Source organism: Myiozetetes cayanensis, unplaced genomic scaffold, assembly GCF_022539395.1.
Source record: "Myiozetetes cayanensis isolate MyiCay16 unplaced genomic scaffold, myiCay2020 scf39, whole genome shotgun sequence".
NCBI classification, from domain to species: domain Eukaryota; kingdom Metazoa; phylum Chordata; class Aves; order Passeriformes; family Tyrannidae; genus Myiozetetes; species Myiozetetes cayanensis.
In genome coordinates this window covers 568,855-591,440 of record NW_026087620.1, presented here as the reverse complement: position 1 = coordinate 591,440, position 22,586 = coordinate 568,855, and the positions used below count along the sequence as shown (strand labels likewise).

At 39.1% G+C, this 22,586-nt stretch overlaps 1 protein-coding gene across 3 annotated transcripts in view; it reads right to left on the bottom strand.

The window, feature by feature from the left end:
- Positions 1-333: 333 nt before the first annotated feature.
- PPARG (peroxisome proliferator activated receptor gamma) overlaps positions 334-22,586 on the bottom strand; it is a 52,661-nt gene continuing 30,408 nt past the window's right edge. For all 3 annotated transcript variants that reach the window (XM_050328315.1, XM_050328316.1, XM_050328317.1), the window contains exons 2-7: positions 21,118-21,345; positions 19,243-19,412; positions 17,762-17,900; positions 11,206-11,405; positions 7,890-8,340; positions 334-932 (exon numbers count right to left, since the gene is read on the bottom strand). In XM_050328315.1, coding sequence (XP_050184272.1) covers positions 685-932; positions 7,890-8,340; positions 11,206-11,405; positions 17,762-17,900; positions 19,243-19,412; positions 21,118-21,337 — 1,428 coding nt within the window. In that variant the 5' untranslated portion in view covers positions 21,338-21,345 and the 3' untranslated portion in view covers positions 334-684. The remainder of the gene's footprint in view (positions 933-7,889; positions 8,341-11,205; positions 11,406-17,761; positions 17,901-19,242; positions 19,413-21,117; positions 21,346-22,586) is intronic.

The following is a 22,586-nucleotide window of genomic DNA, read 5'->3' as shown; positions in this document are numbered from 1 at the left end:
TGTTCAATGACAGTTCATCAAATAATTTGGGAAGGTCTCAGGCCAAGAGTTGTGTACCAACCTCTTCCAACTCAGTAGTACATATTCCTTAATTCATTCTTAAAATGGTATCTAGTTTTTGGGTTTGCCCACAAATGATGGGGCAAAGTAACTCTTACACCAAGCTCTCTTTACAGAGCTCTGTAAATCATATTACAGAAGGCACAAACACTGTCAGACCTGACACTTCTAACTTCTGCCTTTTAAACTCTTACACTAATCTGGGACTCAATTTTATTTTGCTGCTGCCTTGGGAGTACAAAATCGAACGTAATATTAAAATGTTTCCCTGGAAATGCTCAAGGAGAAAGAACTTTTATTTAGTTGAAAATTTAGCTGCATGCTTAACCAACTTGAGTGAAGCATCAATCATATTGGACAAGCAATTTTAAGGAATAAGATAGTTAAAAAATTAATTCTGAAAATACTGCCAACAATTTCATGATATAGATATTTTTAATATTAAAAGTAAATTGTAAATGTGTCTTTATAAACAATATGCATAAAATAGATCTACTATTCTAAGCTCTCTCTTTTTAAATGCTGTTTCACAGTAATTTCTTAGGTATGCAAAGTTTTCCCTCAAAGAAATAGTGCAATCTGAAGAACATACATTATGTCAGCGGATTAGAACTACTCTGGTCATTAATACAAGTCTTTGTAGATTTCCTGTAGGAGTGGGTGAAGGCTCATGTCTGTCTCAGTTTTCTTGATGATTTGCAAGAGCTGCACGTGTTCCGTTACAATCTGCCTGAGGTCCGTCATTTTCTGGAGCAGTTTTGCAAAGAGCTGTGATGACTCTGGGTGGTTCAGCTTCAGCTGCAGCTCCAGAGCTTGCAACAGGTTGTCTTGGATGTCTTCAATGGGCTTCACATTCAACAACCCCGGGCGGTCTGGGGAAGAAATCAGGAGTTTATGAAGAATATGGAAACATGGCCCTCGTGCCCTCATTTCTTACCCATTGTTCAGTGGATTAACCATTCACACACGGTGCTGCCTGAGAACTGTTTGAGACTCAGTTCATGTGCTCATTTGTCAGATTTTACTGGAATTTGCTCACAGAAGTTTTAGGACTGGTCCCAGAAACGGTTCAGGCATTTGTGTGGTGCAGATACAGAGAGGTTTATGCTCCACTACAGGGCCTTTTCCACAGTGAACTGGGAGTGTCTGTGGAAAGGAAGAGGGCGATCCTGTTGGGGGTAAGCAGTGTCAGGATTCTGATTCACACATACAGTGTATGTAATCAACACGCTCTGATGGATTTGCATGTACTCGCTACCATTAAAAATGTTTCCTGCTAAGGTGGATGTGAACCTATCAACATTTACAAAGGGCAGAAATTCCACTCCTGCAGTCATACAAAGCTGAAACATCACAGGGGCAGTTCTCCACACCCCACTGCAGCTGCTATCAGGAAGTTTGGCTTTTGCATCAGCTCCTCACTTAGGCACAGACCGATAGATGTGGCTTGTGCAGAAAATGCCTTTCCTGGGCTCGTGCCAACAGCCAGCTCTGCTCCAGATGGAGGAGCCTGGGCTGGATGTCTCAGCCACAGCTGCCAGAGTCCCACAACAGCCTTGGCACAGCTTCTGCTTCAGCAAGAAGCAAAGGCTTTCTTTTTAACTGCTACTATCCTCATCATAATTAGCTGTTCTCTCTCTCTGTCCCCAAATACATTCTTAAGTGGCTGCAATCATCGTTTAACAGAATTTGTAACATTTGTTTTCTAACTTGAGGTAATAAATTATTTGATTCTGCAGCAATGAAAGTTAACAAAATGTTCAATGTCTAAGCAATCAAAGTTTCTTCACATTGTCAAATCCTCACATATGACAATGACCACCATGAACTTGTTACTGCTAAACTACTTTATACTGCTAACACATCCTAATTGCCAGAATACTCCATGAAAAAGGAGTCAGTAATTTAAATAACATTTGCTGTGTAGCTAAGAAACTAATTTGATAGGTTGATCAATAAAAAGGAGTGCCTATGTCTTGCCTTAAATTACTTCCCCAAAGCAACAATTTCATTTCAGAAAGGATGAGAGGTTGATCTTTATTAAAAACTTCAAAAACAGGGAGTTATTTCCTGTGATTTTAGTAACCTCTCTGTTCATGCAGTTCTACTAAGTCAGCTTGACTCGTGTTGTACGCTGGAAAAAAAGGCTACAAGAAAACAAAGCTCTTCAGAAATACACTGGGCTTTTACTTCACGGGAAAAAACTGCTGTGTAAACTAAAAGGCAGAGTTGGCAGGAAAACAAATGAGTATCCACAGCCATGAAAACCAAGGTCACTGATTAGCAAAGGAGCCTCAAAGAGGTGAGCTCTGGGGATAGCTTTGCACAAACAGCAGTGACAGACTTTTGAACATGCACCTCAGTATTTGTTTGCCAATGTGCTTGTCTGGCAGACATCACTTATTTATCCCACTCAACTGATAACACTATAAAATGTGGGTCAGAAAGTCTTCAAGTAAACATCTGCAAGCAGAAAGTTGCCTCCAAACAAATGGTTCCTTTTTATTAATTTCCTTTGGCAATATTTTCAAGCAATTATTTTTTTAGATTAAGAATTTTTGATCAGTGTTAGGTATTTATTTTTGATTTCCTGAATGCACTGCATGTGTTGCAGAATTTAGTTGCCTTCTGTAATGCTTTCCAAAACTCCCCAAATTTCAGAGCTTCAGAGCTGTTAATAATTTTGGGTTGCAATCGCTTTAAATCTGCCTGGTGTGTTGCAGCTGAACTCTGAACCTGCTGGGTCTGACTCCGGGTGCAGGGATATAAAAATCCCAAAACACAAGAACTGTGGCCTTGATTTCCTCTGAGATTCATCTCCACTTGCCCCCTGCTTCTTTGTGGGAGCTTTTAGGGTGTGAGTTTTTCAGAAGTGAATCCCCATTCAAACACTTCTCCCCAGTCAACTTTAGAGCCCAGGAGGCAACTCTGCCGAGTCTGGAACTTCTCAGGGAACCCCCAAATTTGGGTGCCCGAGGTCAACTGGAGTTCAGTGAGACTGTACTGGCTCAAATCCTTAAACTCCCTTGGAGAACTGATGGGTTTATAATGAACCCAGTGGAACCAGAGTCAGAAAAGATGACTATGACAAAAGCCTACGAGCTCATCAGATGTTATTTTTAAACAAGGCAATTCAAGAGGAAGGAAAATTCCCATTGAAGGCAAAGGGATTTTTCATGAATGAGAACTTCAGGATATGGACAGTATTTTTGGGGTGTTGACAGTTTGCAATACTTTCTCAGTAAAAATTTCTTGCAGAGGAAAATGCTATTTGTGTTCCAAGAAACATATCAGGAGAAAAGGAAATAAGAGGCAAGAGCTTTAACATCCAGCTATTATGCTGTATTTCAAGCTGTTAGGATGCACTTGGTTATGGACCAAAAGGTGTGTTTTGTGCAGTAAGGAGCTGCAGAAAGATGTGGCTTGTAGACAAAAATACAAATTAACAGTAAACCTTGGGAAACATTCAGACAGAGAATAGGAAGAAACAGAAACAGGAGTGTGAAATTAGATGTGACACTGTGGTGGAGGCCCTTGAAGAGGCTGAACGAGACCGAAACCTGCTGTTTGAAAGCTCACAAAGAAAACTGCAAAAGGAACTGATGGGGGAAGGGAAAGACAAAAACAATGAGTTTTTGAGGATTTTCTTATGACCCAAGGAAATTTGGTGACAGAGGCCCAAAGAGTTGAAATGACTCAGGTGAGAGGTTTTGACATCACTTTTAATCCTCTCTGATACACAAGATCACTGTTTGAAGTTTAGTGGGTTTTTATGAGCTGTTTGTGACCTGCCTTTTAACCGTGTGGACTGTGCTGGGAGAGTACCACGCTTCCCTTTTTATTGTTCTGTTTCTTAATCCAGATTTTCTTTCTAATTCATTGTCACACAGCTGCTTCACTTGGTTTGAAAATTCTGCAGGAAGCTGTTCTAAGTAAGAAAATGTTCACAAGCACTAGGAAAGGCTGATTGCCCCAGAGTTCTGAGTGCCATCAGTACCAGTTTGTGTAAATTGATGGTCTTTTCTATTTCAGGGGAAAATACTTTGTTTATTTACCTACAGATCTGGACACTTCTTTCTTATTTCCTAACAATAATTGCAATATCCTTTTCATGCTCCTCACATATGAAATAGCCATTTGCATGTCTTGACATTTTAATATCCTTGAACAAGCACATTTTTTATTTAAATACACGTTCTAAAATCTTAATATGGTAACACAGGCTGAATGAACAACTGTACTACTGCTTCTGCTGAGGCAGATATGAGTCAGCAGTTTGAGACAGATATGAGTCAGCAGTTTGAGGTTTTTCTTCTGAGACTGTCACATGCCTGGTAGTCACCAGGATTTGGGTTCAGTACCTACAGTGATTATCTGCAGCTCTTGGGCTGATTACAAGACATTTCTTTGCTCTAGGGAAGAGCAGGATTGGTGTAGCAGTCAAATATAAACTATTTCTTGCTATTATTCAGTGATAAAACCGCAAATTTTGCTGATCCCAGAATGCAGCCAAATTCTGGACTACAGTGTTTGAACAAGCAGCAGGGATTTGAGGCTTAACATTTCCTGTGAAGAACACACTCAGGAAAGAGAAAAGGGAATGCAGCAGCATCCCTGAATTCCCATCCCAGCATTATTGCATCGGGGTCTGTACAGGCACGTCCTGCCACAAACACTGCACCCAAACCCTGCCAGAGGGACCCTCAGCACTGCAGGAGATGATCCCCCAGAGTTCCTCCATGCCATGGGAACCTGTTACAACATTCCCTTTAGAGCTTTTTCTGTATTTGACAACAACCTGCTCGAGTGAATTTGCTCTGTTTATAAACCTGGACTATCCCAGAAAGGTTTGGAGTATTTTCTTTTCTGCCCAAACGGAGACATCCAGCTAGTTCTCCTTAAACCTTCTCATGGTATTCTTATAATTTTGACTCAGAGATATATAACATTTTTTAAAGATGCCTCAAGTTCTTTAACATGCAGAGCACAGCACTCACTGAGGATGTGTCTCAGTGGCACAGAGGAATCCAGCAGGGAGGGAGGATATCTCCTACAATAAAGCTTTCCAAATCTCATTTAACTGAAGGGTGTTTTGCAAAGTTACCACGACTAAAAGAATGTTGTAATAAGAGTTTGCCACTGCTGTTAATGGCAGAAAGCATTTCTGTTGAACAAACAAGGTGATACCCTACTGCTCACAAAGAGTCTCTCTGCCTCATCAGCATTAAATTCACACTATGAGAACTTGTTTGCATTTTTGTTGTTTTACAGCACCCTCAGTAAGAACTCCTTTGCAGTGGTGAGTTCAGAGTCACACGTGGAGTCACTGAGACAGGGATGCTGCACTGAGCAGCTCAGAGACAGTAAAATGAGCAACTGGGGAAGAACTTTCATTCTGTTGCTGTTGCAGTTTATTTGTCAGCCTCTTTTTTTTTATTTTGTTGTATGGGCTTTTTGCCTTTTATGTCCCAGGCAAATGCAGCTGTTTCGGTATCAAAAGGCTGAACTGTTTTATAGGATTTGTGGCAAATTCCAAACACTTCACAATGACAAGCTCTCTACATGTAATGTTCCAGCTGGAATTTTAGCTTTCCCTTTCCCTTCTCTTCCCTGCAGAGCTGCTCAAGAGCCATCCCCCTGAGCCAGCAGCACCCATGGAATGTCACCAGGTAATGACACACACAATTACAGCTCCTGGCTGGATCTTTTTTGGTTTCACAAACTGTTTTTTAATAAAGATATTTGTACACAGGATTTCTTGAAGGGACTTAAACACTGCAGTATTCCTGCAGCTAGTAAAGTCCTCAAGGTGATATGAACTGGCTTGGAAATCCTGGTTTCAGTGAAATCCTCCTGGTTCCATATTCATCTAGTTCTTACAGAAATAGTTTTGCAAGGACTGAGCTCTTACACAAACACCAGCATGTGAGACAGCTGAGAAACAGGACTTCAGTTCCACAACACGTGGGATTTTACAGACCCACAGTTCAGATATATCTCATATCTGACTGTAAAATCCATGATAAAAGCCTTTCTCTAATTGGCAACAAAACTCAATTGTTTTCAAAATATAAGCTCAGTTTTTACAAGTAGCTAACATGCTTTTTTGAAAAAAACCCCAACAGTTCTGAATAAAGATAGTGAGATCTTTGTTATCCAGAAATTAAAGGATTTTCTTAGAAGGGACTGATTTTATATATCTATACAGATTCGCTTCAGAGACTTAAGAACTAGAGATTAAAATTCAGTAGTTCTTTACAGATCTTTGTTTACAAATGATTCTCAAAAAAAAAAAAAAAAAAGACTGGTTGATAAATCTGGTTCAACACAGTCAATTACTTTATGTGGACGGTTGTCCTCCTGCATTCTAAATTGTGAGGTTAGTCACATCATATTTATTTCCTCTAACAAAAACCAAACACTGCTGAAGACACGGCTTTGCAGATTGCAAGGTCCCTTTTTGCAATTGGGAGTGAATTTTGAGAGGCCTTTTTCTCATCTGTCAAATTTCACTACATTAAAAAATGCAAATTATTGGCATGTTTTGTGTAGTGCCCTAATGTGTTTGTATAATTTCTCCTCCCTCATCAAAGCCAACAAAAAAATTATACCAGCAATGTCTTTTGCCTTCCTGAATTAACGCAGAGTCCTCGGGGATCGTCGTGCTCAGAGGTTTGCACAAGGAAATGTCTGCTGGGAACTCTCCTTGTTTGAAGTGGAATTAGTGGAATAAACCATACTGTGATACCACATTTTTATTGAATGAAACTCAGTGCCAGGAGGAACTGTAGGTGATTTTAAGCGAAGCTATACATAACAATGCTCTCTCAGCAGCGTGTTTGTTTTTAGAACAATAGCATGTGGTTGTGTCTGATTGCTTAAATGTAATTTAATAACAGAATCCTCTGCATTGCTCTGCAGAGGAGCTGAATCCAGAGCATTCAGCACATTCCTCCCAGTGATTTCTGCAGTCCCACGTTAAGCCAAAATACACACAAATCAGTGGGGGAAAATTTGATTTGTGAAACGTCACTAACTTGACAGTGTTGGCCAAAGTGAGAGAGTTTGAAATGTAGGTCTGGTATCTCAGACTCTCAGCAGAGAGGTGTCTAAAAGTGAACTGAAGTCCCCAGCCAGAATAGTGACATCACCTCAGCAACAGAGAGAACACCCTGACTGGCTGCAAAAAGCTGAAAATTCAGTGGAATGTAAAGATAATACAAAAAGAGCAGCTGAGGAAACCTGAGCAGAGCACATTATGCAGGCACACAGTGCCCGTTTTCCTCAGGCATCAGGAGACCATCATTTTCCTGAGAAATGCATTTTCCCCCCCCCCTCCTTTTTAAAGGAAAACATTATCTTGCACAAATGAAAAAAACAACAGAAGCACCATAACAATCCTGCAAGCCCAATACCACATATATTTTGAAATGGCTCTGGAGTCAAAGCTATTTGTGTACAATTAGCAAGCCACACAATCTAATTGCATGTTTAAAAAAATCTTATGCAGAATTTTAGCTCTTGCCAATGAAATTCCACCCTTCCTGTTTTCCCAAAGACAGGCCTGATTTTGTTTTCTACCCAAATGAACTACTGACTCAGCAGGCACTTCTGGCTCCACCATTAATATCAGGTCATTTACATTTTCACTTTCTGCCTGAAACTGAAAAAGTGGCAAACAACTTTAAGAAAGTTGAAAATTACTAAAAAAGCTAAGTGTAAATGAACTCACTCCCACCCTGTAGTGCTGAGCACTTTCCTGCTTTCACAGGAATGAAAAGTGTCAATGATATAGTATAAAATATCATATCAAGTAAGAGAGCACTTACCTCCACTTAGGATAATGACAGCTATAAATATTGCCAGGTCACTGTCATCTAATTCCAGTGCATTGAACTTCACAGCAAACTCAAACTTGGGCTCCATAAAGTCACAAAAAGGTTTTCTCAGGCTCTTCAGGAACTCCCGTGTCATGAATCCTTGTCCTTCAGATATAAGAACTCCATCTTTATTCATCAGGGAAGCCAGGAGAGTGTATATGATCTCATGGACCCCGTATTTCAGGAGAGTTACTTGATCGTTCAGGTCGAGGTTGACGAACCCTGGAATGTTCTTGGCGAACTCGGTGATCTCCTGCACCGCCTCCACCGAGCGGAACTGGCAGCGCTGGAAGATGCGGATGGCGACCTCCTTGTTCTCCTCCTGCAGGGGGGACACGTGCTTGCACTTGATCTGATCCTCTCCCATCATCAGAGAGTTCATGTCGTAAATGACAAAGGGCTGGAAACAGAAGGAAAAGGTGATTTACTCCAATTGTCCTTTCCAGGAATGCTTGGCTCCCGAGAAACAGGAGTGGCCAACGGGAGGAACTCATCGGCACCACTCGGGGTCTACCAGGGACCTGGCAAGGGAAGGGGACCCTAAATAGGGACATTTTCCTGAACTTATTAAAGCACATTCCTCACAGTGTTAAAGTGGAAGGCCCAATAGTTCTTAAGGATTTCTCACACGGTCTGTGAATCTATTAAAAAACCACTTTGGACTTTGGCTGATACTTTGAAAAATAATTTCAAAAATGGGAGGGGAGGGGAAGGGAACCCTATTTTAAAATATCTGTGATTTTTACCTTTTTCTTTTTTCATTTGCTTTTTGTTTTAAGAAATAATTCCAGAATTTGAAATTTGGAATGCTTAACAAAACACTAAAATGATCCTCCTTTTACCCAAATTAGAATGGCTTCTCTACAACAGAATTTGGCAAGTACACAGGGACCTGTTTGCACTTCCAAGTATACAACTTCTATTTTGTAAAAGGACAGATTTTGATTTCTCTTTTTTTTTTCTCCATTTTTAAAATTTTTTTTTAATTATATTTTGATTCCTTCATATACTGACATGTTGTTTTCAAGTTCTTCTAGGAAATACTACAAGAAATATCAACTTTCTGGTATTGATTATCTGATAAATGTAGCGTTTTGCTATTAAATCCTTTAAAAATAACCAAATTAGGCTATATTTAAACCCCCACAACTGGTCTATAGGATTGAAAACACAAATAACACCATAAAAACTACAGCAGCACAAATCAGAACACAAGCAGGAGTCTGACTGAAATAAACTCAACTGGAATGAACTGATTTTGAAAGCAGATTAGAAAAAGTGGTGCCAGAATATGTTCATTAGGATCTGGAAACAATCTGTTTTGGGATATGCAGAAGAAGCTCCCGGTTTTAAAGAAGTGGTTAAGTGAGGATTTTTCCAATTTATTTAAAGAATCTTCTCTTTAGAGGATGAATGACTGACAAGTTCATGGCTGCACCGAACAAATATCCACTGATACAAGTAGGTTCATTAACCTACTTGATCAATTAACTAGTTTAAAAACTTTTAATAAAGAAGGAAATGTAATTGATAGCATATATATTTTTTTTCACACATGTATATATTTTCACATATATAAACTCAAATCTCTCTATAAAAATTCATATATATGTATAAAACCTCATATATAAAAATTCATCAAGAGACATAAATTCACATATATATGTTTACATATATATATAAACTCATATATAAATTCATATATATATAAAAATCACATATCTAGAAATTCACATACATATATAAATTCACATACACACACATGTATGTAAATTCACATATATATAAAAATTCTCATTCTATCTATCTATCTAGCTATCTATCTATCTATCTATCTATCTATCTAATCTAATTCACAGGCACAGGTGGTTGTTAAGTAGCCAGCACAGCAGAGCAGTAAAACACACACTGAGTGAGTTCTGGGACAACTTCACACACCCTTACAGGACATAAGTAGGGTTTGTGGATGTGTTTGGGACCTCAGAAACAAACTCCCTGGAAATGTCTGGAAAATGGAAGATGAGAACACTGCAGGTGCCCTGCCCAAACTTCTGCCACCTTCCACAGTGGGCAACTGTTCCTTTTCCCAGTGCAGGTACATAGCTATTAAAAATTAAATTGCTGCACTAATTCTTTCCCGGTAAATATGTTTCTGATACAGAGAGGGAACTGCAGAAAGACATGGAAAAAGCAACAACCTTCAAGTGGGCTTAGCACAGCAGTTTGTGCAGAATAAATAAACCATGTAGTTCATATATGCCATGCTGAAAGTTATTCAAAATGTGTGTCTGCCATATCTAAAGTTTTTGTGTGAGGGGTGCAATCAGTTTAGAGACACCACTGAAATCAGTATTTTAACTGCTTTTAAAGAAAGGAAGAAAGCCTGAAATACCTCCAAATCCTTTCCTGTCTTTGAAATTGTTAAAGAAAATAAAATACGGTCTCTTATAATCCTGACAATAAATTGCTCACAATGATCCTAGAAAATACATCAAACTAAGAGTTACAAGTTTTGGAAAATTATTTTGCCCTTTTGGTATTAAAATAGTGACAAAATTTAAAACCTACCAAAATGATCAGTTCTTATTTATCCTCCTTCTCACTGATACAGAAGATTTTTATGCAATGCTAGTGAAGCTTCTGAGGCAACCCACAAATACACATATCACTGTTTCTTACTTTTCCAAGATTTTCTTGTACATTCTCCTAAAATTCAAATTGCACCAACACAGAAGCACAATCTGACCTGAGATAACCCAGTTAAAAGCAGGAAGTCATCAGAGCATCATAGCTCAGGCTGGTGCTGGTGGTGGTGCTGGGAATCATTTGACACTTAGGGAAAGGAATATTCCTTTGGGGACAGCTACTGCTGATAATACACTGTGATATGGATGTTTGAGTGGGACAGCAACCAACTCCTGACAGCTTGATATCCACCTCAAACAGATAGTGTGGGAGATAACCTTTGGGGAAGGAGAAGGAAAACGGGAAGAGAGGATCAGAGAATACAAAAAGGTTAAGATGACCTTCAAATTCTTGTACTGGTTTCAAGTATTTTATTAGGTGAACTTGGAGTTTTTTCAAATAATGTTTACTTATTCTATCTAAAAACATTTCCTGTGTTTCAGACACAGCTTGAAATATGTAACTGCCAACAGCAAAGTTGCTTTTTTTTTTTTTTTTTTTTTTAAGAGATGTGTTGTCAGCGTGGTAAATCATTTACTCCAAAGAAAGGAAGAAAAAAAAAAAAAAAGAGGGAACTAACTGATTTGTCTGTCGTCTTTCCTGTCAGGATCGCCCTCGCCTTGGCTTTGGTCAGGGGGAAGGACTTGATGTATGAGTCATACAAGTGCTTGGCCAGCGCTCGCAGATCGGCAGACTCGGGGTTCAGCTGGTCGATGTCGCTGGAAATCTCCGCCAGCAGCTTCTCCTTCTCCGCCTGCGGCATCCGCCCGAACCTGATGGCTGAAGGACACACAAGCAGTTACCTCCCAAAGCGGGGCTGAAGAGCTTTGCTGGCACCTTTTGCTGTGTGTGGGCTCTCGGAGCTCGTAAGGCGAGTGAGAACGGATTTTCTCCGGCAACACACGCAAACAGCTGAAGAGCTTTAAGGAAATGCAAAAAACAAAGCCCTGAGAAGAAACAATCTATGTGCCCAAACCTTGCTTGGAAATGCAAATCTGTTGTCAGCTCACCTGACAGGGTTGGTGAAACCCCGTGGTTCTACCTCCAATCTAAATAAAATGTGAAGAATATTTAAGATATTAAAATTCTGTTGGCTTAGGGTAAGAACCACCTTTCAGCCTTGTATTGTTTGGGGCAAATCACCATATGCATCTCAGATTCTTCATTTATTTAGAAACAAAGCCCTCACATACCCTGCAGAAATAAATTCCTAAACAGTTCAGCAGAACTTAACGTAGCAAGTGCTAAAAATGTTACCATAAGAATTAAGGAATGAGAAAGTAGGTTGTCCAGGGAATAAAAAAGCCAGAAAAGACTGAGTTCTTCATGGTACCTCTATGTACATGAAGTGTTCAAAGAACACAAAAGGGGTCTACCTCATCATATGATCTCAAAATTGCTCAGTACCAACCCAGGGTAAACTCTAAATCTCCTACTTTTGCACCCGTGTACTCACTATCCAAGACACTATTTATTCATGTGGGGACTGAACTGGGTTATATTTCAAACGAGCCACCAAGACTAAGACTGATTTATCACATGGCATTTTGGTAAACAGAATGGATTTTATATTATGAAAACAAAACAGAACAAAAGAGCATCAAAACAAAACAAAACAAAAAACAAGGAAAGAAGAAATAAAAAGTTTGCATTTTGACCTTAGGGGGAAATAGAAACACTATGAATATTTTTTCAGTGATTAGTGTCTTCCTTGGATGAAGTAAAAATGCTGTTAAGATCACACATACAGATGGTTATACTAAGGGTGTTTATTTTGGAAAGGACCAGCCACTTTTCTTTTATGAGTTTGCTTGCAGTGTGTTCATGGGCAAAAATGACACCTTTGTTCAAGAATAAATAATTCTACCAGCAAAAATACCCCTCTTTCCATTTTTCATTCATTATATTTATTGATCAGCCGTCTCATTTCATGGCTGTAGAAAGGTTGTTTATTTTTGCAACTGTTCTGCATTTGTCTTTCAGCACACTCAGGATGGCACACGCTGCATTTTGCAGATTTGCTTAGTTTTCTTTATGGTTTGGTGACTGAACACCAGTAGGAGACAGGACTCTGCTGTGGACCTGTTCTTGAGAGCTGAGGTTTGCAGGAGCAAATTTATAACCCTAAATCTCACTGGCATAGGACTCCCTTCCAGCAAGGTTATCCCTACAAATAAGGGATAAAAAAAGGGGACAGATATTGTTTTAATATGAGCTTAGCTCTAAAATAGCTTGTACACTCCCTCAAGGTATTAAAACCATTAGGAATTTATTTTCATCTTTCCACCTTTTTTTTTTTTCTTCTCTGAACTCCCCTTTTTATCAGGTATCTCCTGGAAATTCTTAGTGCTATGGTACAGTTTATACACCAGCTGTGCCCTGATTACTGACATACAACTGTTCACTGTAGTGACTACTGAAAGAGCAGGGATTTCCAAAACAGAGATTGTTTTGTCATTTCAGAATAAATAAGCTTTATAGTTGTATTCTTTTCAAGAACAGAACCAGACTGGTGACGCTCACCTTGCTAGAAATTCATACATTCAACTAATGCCTGTTTTTTCAAGGAAGTTTGCTGGAATTGAGGAGGATAATTTCTTTTTTAGAACTTACAGAAGTTTCCCACGTGCATGTGTCGATGTGCTCCTGCAAGCCAGTGTCAAACAGTCAGTTCAGGGTGTAAAGTGACAGCACAGTATGCATGCCATGGTTTCTAAATATGCCCCTTATCCTACAGCTGGATCCCAGTGCAGTCTCTTGTCTCCTTAGAAATAATAAATAACAACTTACATTGAGCCTATTTTTTAAATGAAAAACAGGATTGACTGAGGGTGTTCCAGAATCCCATGCTTATCCCAGGCAAAGAGCATCAAACTACCTGTGCAAAGCATGCAGGTGTTATAAGCCCCAGTGCTTCAAATATAAAATTATTTCTGTTAACTTACAGATTGCATTGGAATTCATCATACTGCAAATATTTAATTTACTGTTAATAGTTTTAGAGTAGATACCTTCTTTCACTTGCTATTTATTTTTATTTTGTGATGGTGATACTTATTTTCCTGAAAAGTGCTTGAAAATATTATAGAAGCTAAATATTATAGAAGCTAAATATTATTCATTATTGTGTTATTTTTCAGTACTCTTCCTTGTTGGAATCATATCTCATTTTTTGTTTCCATGTGTTTGAGGCACTGGATAGTTTTTACATGTACAGTGAAAGCCACATGAGAAATGCATGTTAAATCAGAGCATTGTCTTCACTGGGCTAAATTTTATGAATGCAAACACCTTTATGCATAATCTACTAGGGATGTAAAGCCCAAAGAGGCAGAGAAAGACTATTTCAAATGACACCTAATTAAAGCTGCATAGACATTTGGTATTTATTTCTAAGAAATACTTGGCATGGGGGCTCATGAAGCCAATTTTTCAATGATAATATGCAGAATAAAAACCATGATAAAATGCAAAAGATAATATTCCTGGTTTATTTTTTAAAGAGTATAATTTTCAATTCCTTCTCTGTAAGTGGAAATGGAAAGAATCCACTCCCAAACAACAGCAGGAGTAGGTGCCACTCCCACAGGGATCACAGGGAGTGTGGCAGATCAGCCCAAAGCCCCGGTGCTATCACAGGAGGCTGATCCAAGTGCTGCAGTGGGGTGATCTCTCCCTGCCCCAAACTTGGGGTAAAGTCTTTCTTCTTGTATAGATTTTATGTTTATTAGCAATCTGCCATTCCCACCTTTGATTGTTTCTTTCTGAAGGAGTGGTTTGGGGTGGATTAATTAAGCAGCGGATCTTTCATGACCCACTTTTAAACACTGTCACTATTTCATGGACAGGAGTGTTTGGAAGATTTCTGATCTAATTCAGGAATGATGAGAATAAAGGTTCCTAAAGAAAAGGTGACCAGCACTCAGAAGTATATTTGGAATGTCACAATTCCTTAACAACATAGAGAGTTGTAAATCAAACATTCTTACCTTGTAGTTTCATAGACATAGGATTTAATTTTTTTTTAATCTTTAGAATATATTTTAAAATATTATAGTAGTTGCAGGAGATTGTGTTTGATGTTTTATAGTATTGTGGGCAAAATGTGGGGCAAAATTCAGTTTTGTGAGCCTAGCCTATCACTTTCCTTTTGGAAAAATCACTGTCATTGTCATTTTCAAGGAACTGAGACAAAAGTCAGGCACCAGGAGGCTTCTGGAAGGAATCTGGAAAGTGGGATTTTGGCTGAGGAGAGAAGAAGGAGGGACTGATGACAATGCTTACAAAGGTTGGGTTGGAAAAAGAGTTCAGAGGGTGGATAAGAACTCACAGCACTTCTGGTGGTTGAGCAAAATTTCAAGGATGGGTGACATCCTTTCCTGCTTTGCCCTCCACCTCCCCTGTGTCCCTGGCTTCATCTTCTCTGCCCTGCACCACTGATCCTCCTTTCTATTCATCTTCTCTCTCCTCCATCTGCTCTCAGCCACTGCCTTATCTCCCAGGAGCCTGGGAAGGGGATCCATCTGAGTCTGTAGGGATGGGAAGGGCAGGGACAAGTCCAGGAGCTGCTGTAAGAGCTCTGGAATCGTGGGCTGCTGCTCCTGCTGCGAGGGTGGAAGGGCTTCAGGTGGCAGTTTCTTTCCCAGCAATACAACATGCTGCAAGTTTGGGCATGTGCCTGCAGCTGGAACGTGGGATCTCTCTCTTTCCTTGGGCAGTTGTTTCTTTTACTTGCATTTACAGCTCTCCAAATGTCAGTAATATAAAACCAGTATGGTAAGACACTATATGCTACTTTTTACATCCTTTGGCTCTCTGTGGAAAAGCTAGAATATTTATCCTTAATTATAGATTTTACTGCCTGGGGAAGTCACTGTGATTGCTTACAGACTACTCTGTAGGACGCTCTATTCTTCTGATTGTCTGGATTATTTCTGAGCATAAAGGAGCCCCCACATAGATCCTAAACACAGAAAACACAAGATAAAGCCAAGGGGGATACCTGTCTGAGCTTACTGGAGGCATGTGTCCAGACTGAGCAATTCACTGCTCCCAGAACTGATGATAAAGACACATTGCCATGTGTTCTCTTTTTCCATTACAGTACTTAGGTTTATAAAAGTAAAATCTTATAGTAGAGGAGAAAAAAAAAAAGGTGACATTTCTAAAATGAAAGAACCAAGCTTCTCATTAGTGGCACTTCAAAATACAATCTGAGCAACTCAGGGTTAAACATAGAGTAGCACTGTGGCTAGAGAAGGAAAGGAAAACAATATTCCAAGCATGAGAACACTACTGTCTTTTTTAACCTTTAGCCAAGTGGTATGTAGCATTTATACGTGAAAAAATGTGGCTGTAGCTGCTCAGGGTCTCCTGGCATTCCCCACTGCTGCAAGGGCCCTGATCATTTTGCAATAATACATCTATACAAAGACAGACCTAGACTGGAACCCTCAGGCACAAACAAGCCACGTTCTGATTCCAAGCCTTTACAATTTACATGTGATGTGATGAGCTTTAATCTGCAGATTTAACATTAAGAAGCGTCTCAGTGCTGTCGACAACACCCAGTGTTGCATTTCTTTATGCCCCTTCATAAAGGCTTGGGTCTTCAAAGGTGAAATTCAGCTCTTTTTTATACATTTGTGTATAAATTACGAAGGAATGAAGGTGTTTCATGCAATGTAATGTAACCAGAGTGGGCAAAAAACCAAACCAAGGCCAATGGAGAAGCAATACTGGAATAGAAACACCAACACTCTGTTTAGGTGAACTCCTGGCTGGAGCAAAGAGAAATGTCCCTTTGAGTCCTGGAACAAGTGGCTTTGCCCTTTCCTGCTCCTCTCCATGCCTCCCTCCAACTCGTATAACCATGGGCCCCTTTGGTGCCACAGTTCCTGCCTTGGCAGTGGCTGAACAGGAAAAAATGGCAGGTGAAATGTTAATTTTAAAACTATTCTTTAAGTTACTAAGCCAGAGGGAATGGCTTTGGCCTTCCTCTTCTTGATGGAACTGCACAGGGTTCCCACTGACACAACTGGGAGATGTGTTGCTGGGTTATGGGAGAATTTGGCATGCACCTCGAAAATAATAATAATAAACCCTCCTGAATTACTATAAAAATACCCACAGTAGCATTTCAAAATTAGATTTATTTTTAAGTGTTACTTTTGCATCCCAGGAATTTGAAAACCATATTTTCTATTAGGAAAACATTTCCCATACCAATTTACATTCAGTGCATGTATTCACTTTGCAAACCACAGTTAAACTTTCCTCTTGGGGACAGTACACTCATTTTTTATATTGAAAATAATGAAAGTTCTAAAAAAACCACAGAGAAATTATTTTCCCAGTCATGTTTGCAATTCTTTACCCTTAGAATTACATAAGTCTCTATGTTATGACAGTTAATTCCTGTTTTTACTCAGCTTTGCCAAAGAAAGGCAACAAAGAATCTTCGTTATATCTTTCTATCCAAACATTCATAAGTATTTCCACTTGAACTGCTCTATTAATTTCAAAGTTCAGAGGGACTTTCTTACAAATTCTATGCAAGAGAGCAGTACCATGATGTGCTTTGTGTAATCTGCTCAGCTGTGGTAACTACAGAATCAGAGAGAACTGCAAACACCTTTCCTGTCTAAGACTACAAATTCTACTATCAAATTCAAGTTGCTATTACTTCCAAAGTTTCAGCACATTCTCTAGTCCACTCCTCATAATTAAGTTTTCACCTTACAGGAAAGGCACGCTGAGCTACAGCATGCAAAAGAATCTTGTCAGAAAATAAGACAATGAACCGAAAAATAACAGTTACATTACATTACAGAAATGTGATCAGGAAGAACTACCAACAGTGTAGTGGAGAGTAAAACCAGCTGACATGTTACTTTATGAATTACATAAAAGCAGGCAAATCTCTACCTCTCTGATTTTTCTGTTGAAAGTAATCTCCAGTCACACACAGTCTCCTAAACTCAGGGCAATCTCTCTAACATATATTTCTGATCTGTCTGGTGTAAAGAAACTGAAGACTTCAGGTGTTAAAGCAGCACATTGAATAATCTTATTCATGTGTCAGGTTACTTTTCAAATGAAGCTCTCCTATTTTCAAATATGCTTTGTGCACTTACCATTATGTGACATTCCAACAGCGAGGCACTTCTGAAACCGGCAGTACTGACATTTATTTCTGCTTTTCTTATGGATCCGGCAGTTAAGATCACATCTGTCATAAATTAGCTTTAATCTGATTGTTCTTCGAAAAAAGCCCTGCAGTAAACATAAAAACATGTAAAAGGATGCAAGGAACTGCCAGTGTCACCATCTCCCTTCTCTGCACACACAGTGCACTGACCTTCGGGTCAGATGGCTTTCCAAAGGAAACAAAGCTCCTGTGACCATCCTGTCTGCTCCTGTTCTGATCTCATCCGTCATTTGCAACTGATAGAGGGCTAAAATTCTCAGAAAGCTGGAGAAGTTTATGGGGATCAATGGGGTTTGAAGGACACCAGGGATGTAAGCTGGGAGCTGAGCATGAAGAGCACAGTGCCAAAGGAAGCAAAGCTCCATTTGTTCCACTGTTTGTGAGACAATTTACTATGAAATAAACATGATATTTTCAAAACTTATAGTTCACTCCCAATGTAGAAAAATTTTTATAAACCACAACAAAGCAAAAATTCTGCCAACAGCAGTTTGATCTCTAGCAAATAAGAAAGGTTTGGGGTTATTTCTCTTTTTACAGTCTAAAGATGCTTTCTCAGATGACTCATAATCAATTGATAAAGTTTATCCAAAGTTATCACCATTTTTAACTCACAGGGAATAACAAAGCATAATGCCAACTCTTATATAATTCACTGTAATTTAAGTAATCTACTTAATACTTTCTGCTTTATATGTCTTCCAACTTCAATGCTAAAAATTTTATTTAAGCTCTGGATTGGGTCTTTCCTATTAGTTATTTTCCTCAAGATACTGAAAATAGAGAACACGCGAATTTCACATTAAACTCTAATGTTTTTCTTTGAACCGAATGAATTATCAATAATTTCTTTCCCTGACATTTCTTCTCTCATTCTTGAAGACTGCAATTTTTACACCATCCACTTCTCCTTTATGTGTTATAAACACTAAATATCATTGACACAAAAAAAAGTGGAGTTTCAAGGCAGAAAGCCACACTCTTTAATACCATTAGAATTCTCTAAATGTGTGAATTGGGGAAGGAAACTCTAATCAATCAGAATAACAGAGCCTGAATTTTAAATTGCTCAGTGCTTTGGAGTTGGGCACAAGTTTGCTTTTGCTGTGTTCTGTGAATACAGATTCTGCATGTGACCTCCAGGACAGCAGAAATGAAATATAATTGCATAACAGACAAAAGTAAAAGAAATGCACAAAAAAATGGAATAGATAGTAACATAAACAAGAAAAAAGCAAGTCACCTTTAAAAACCGCTTAGGAAGCCATAAGGAATACGCAGAACAATTTATTTAAAAACCTGAAACTTTACTTTCTTAAAAGCACAGATCTGTGATTTTACTGAGTGATTATTCAGATGAAAAACAGCATCAAGTCTTCAGAAAAAAAAGCCTCTGTGCCCCCTCACCTTGCAGCCCTCACAGGCATGAACACCGTAGTGGAAGCCAGAGGCCTTGTCCCCACACACGCGGCACTCGATGGCCATCAGCGAGTTGGAGGACTCCTCGTGGGCTTTATTGTACAGCTGAACCTTCTCTGCAAAATAGGGAGGGGAAGGAGGCTCCATTTTGATTGCACCTGTGGACAGAGAAGATTGAAAGGATAAACTCTATAATGAAATACGTGGAAGAAGCAGCAAGGAACAATCAGCAGCAATCACTGGAAACACGTCCAGATTCCAGGTCTCTCCATAACACAAAATGAGCAGCAAAGGATGCCAAGGGATGGAAGCTGATATTTCACTGGCAGTGCATGGGCTGAAAAAGCTGGAAGGGGCAGATTCTGATGTAGAAAGTGTATTCCAGATCCAGTTTTCAGCTCTGTAGTGTGGAATGATTTGAAGACAGGGATATTAAAAATTTATGTATGGAGAATTCATACTTGAAAGGTTTTCATCTTCTCAGTATCTAAGCTGGTTGTATTCCTTTAAGGTGTTGAGAACTACTGCAGGGAGATGGGCTGGAGTGTCTAATCTAGGCTAAAAAATATTAAAGTGTCTAATAGACCTATACATTAAATAATATATAATTGGATTATATATATGATAATATAATATTGGATACTTAAAGAAATTTAGTTCTCTCCTGGGGAACACTGTTCAATTTTAGAAATACATTTTCTCTTCTGAAAGTTTCTAATTAAGAGAACAATGTATAATATTGAACAAGCTCAAAAAGTAACTCTGATATCTTTAAAACAATCATTACTGGTCACAGAAGAGAGCTGTGACATTTGAAACCAAAACATTACATCAGATCCCATCTCAGGAGTGATGGAACAGACACAGGATTACAACAAAGTGAATGTTTTTCTTTTTCCAGACTGGCTACACTATATAAACTAGAAAGTCTTCTTTACTATATAAACCAGGAAGAAAAAGAAAAGTGGAAAATTATCTGTGTAAAGATCAGGCAGATTTATCCTACCTCTACTGCACTTTCTAGCTTGTTATTAAAGTGTTATGAACATTTCTAATTAAATGAAGGGAATACAAAGTATTAGCTGAAAAACTGTACTCATAGATACATAGCACCTGCTTTGCTGTGCAACCAAAATGAAATACCACAATTTTCCCAGCAAGAATTCCCTGAAAGAGTTCCTGCACAGATTACTGCAAACAGAAGTGATGCCAGATCTAAGTAGGAGAAGTGGATCTTTTAAAAGTTCCAGGCACAGCAACCTCACATTCCTACTTTGAGCAGGAATGCAGCAACAACTTACTTAGGATCAGGTCCCTTCCTTTCTTCCAAGGAGAGTTCAGTGTAGGTTTCTGACCTTCACTGGTGGAAGAGCAGCATGTTCCATAGTATGTTAATAATCCAGGAACACTGGTAAGAGCTATCCTGATGTTGTGACCAATATTGTAGCCAATATTTCTACCCCATCAGTTTGTTGGGCCATTTGGAATTTAAAAGCTGCCCACATTAATAATGAATATCTGTGTATGCTGGGGCATTCCCCAACAGCCAGGAGATTCATTCTACAGCTTGTGCATAGAGCTTCAAAGGCCAGGTTACACACAAAGAACATGAAAAGGACAGTGGAGGTTCCAGAAACAAATGGGGGGTTCATGGCTCTAATAAAATGTGTTTCATGTAATTTTGGATACTTGATGATACCTTGCCTAATGTCCAAGTGCTGCCCTGGAAGGTGAAGGTCTGCCAGGGGTATTCTCTCTTTCTTGTCTGCCCTGCAAGGGTATTGTGTGGACACCTCTGCTCCCTCCCAGAGAACGAAGCAGATACGAACGTGAAGGAAATATTTGACCAAATGAAAAGCTTACTTTGGCAATCCTGGAGCTTGATATCATACTTGTAATCAATGCTTGACTGCTCAGCTCTCGCCAGAGGAATATCTTCATAGTGTGGGGAAGAAATGCTTGAGAAGTCAACAGTGGTGAATGGCTTTATGTCAAAGGAGTGGGTGTGATCATCCATTGCAGACAGATCCACAGGACTAATTCCAAAACTGATGGGCCAAAACGGCATTTCTGTGTCAACCATTGTAATCCCTGAGAACAAACAGACAAACAAACACATTTTGAAAGAGGTTTCTTATCTCTGTAATGAGTTCAGGCCTAACTGTCTCACCTTCAGAGGCTTGAGGTGCAAACTCACACTCAGGTGTAGCTTTTAGGGGAGTGTTTAGGCCCCATCTACCCTTCGGCTTGTCCTCATATAACGGATTAGATGTATAATGACATTGCACCGCTGGCACTGGGCAGTGAATTCAGTTTTGAGGTTCTTAGGAAGGCTCTGACATCTCATGCCATAACAGCAAATGAGATAATTGGCATCCAGGGCTCAGCCTTAGAACAGAAAGGCTGGTTTTGGTATAAAGAAATCAAAGCAGTGTAAGTGGGAAAAAAATCACTTTTTTTTTTTAATAGACAGATAACAGTGACTTTAACTGCGTCTCTCAATAGCATGCATATAAATAAAATCCCAAGGCTTTCACAATTAATTTTTCAGTTTTGCAAATTCTAATCATCATCTTCCCAAGTGCCTGAAAATCCTAAGGGTTTTTATATTAAGAAAAAAAAAAAAAGTAGTTGGTATTAAATAGTGGTGTTTTTCCTCCAAATAACAGAAATACTTGAAATCTTTGCTCATTCAAGTTTGTCAAAGGTTTTATCCCAATCTTAAATCCAGGGCTCAAAGAAATTTAATTCATGACTTTTCAAATTCCATATGTATTTATACAAATCTTGAAAGTAGTAAACAAATAAAAAGCTTCAATCTGCAAAAATCTTCTGCAAATGGAGTGAATTTAGATTAAGATATAAAATGTTTTTCCAAGGCCTCTCTTCTGACAGAAATCCTCAATTTAGACATATTTCAACTATGAAAAACCTGTAAGTTACATCAAGTGCAAAAGACTATTTTATAACTCGGGTCTGTGTTTAATTTTCCATGATTTATAAAAAGAACATTCTAATCTAAAAATAGAATAGATGTTACAGAACTAAAATAGCTTGGTCACTTTGGCTGTTTAATTTGGACTTCAGACCCAATCAAGAAAGTAGCCTTTAACCTCCAGATAACAGAAAGTTAGATTTGATCTGCTCTGAATCAAAGCTGCTCTGTGCCACTGCCAAAACTGCTGTTGCCAGATGACTGCAGTGGGACAGACCTGCTCCACGGTTTGGAGCTGCTCCTGTGTTCTGACAGAGCTACCAGTGAGGCAGTGACTGTGCTCCCCCCGCTGTGCTGGAGTGCCAGCAATGCCCACAGCTCTCTGAACCCTCCCTCA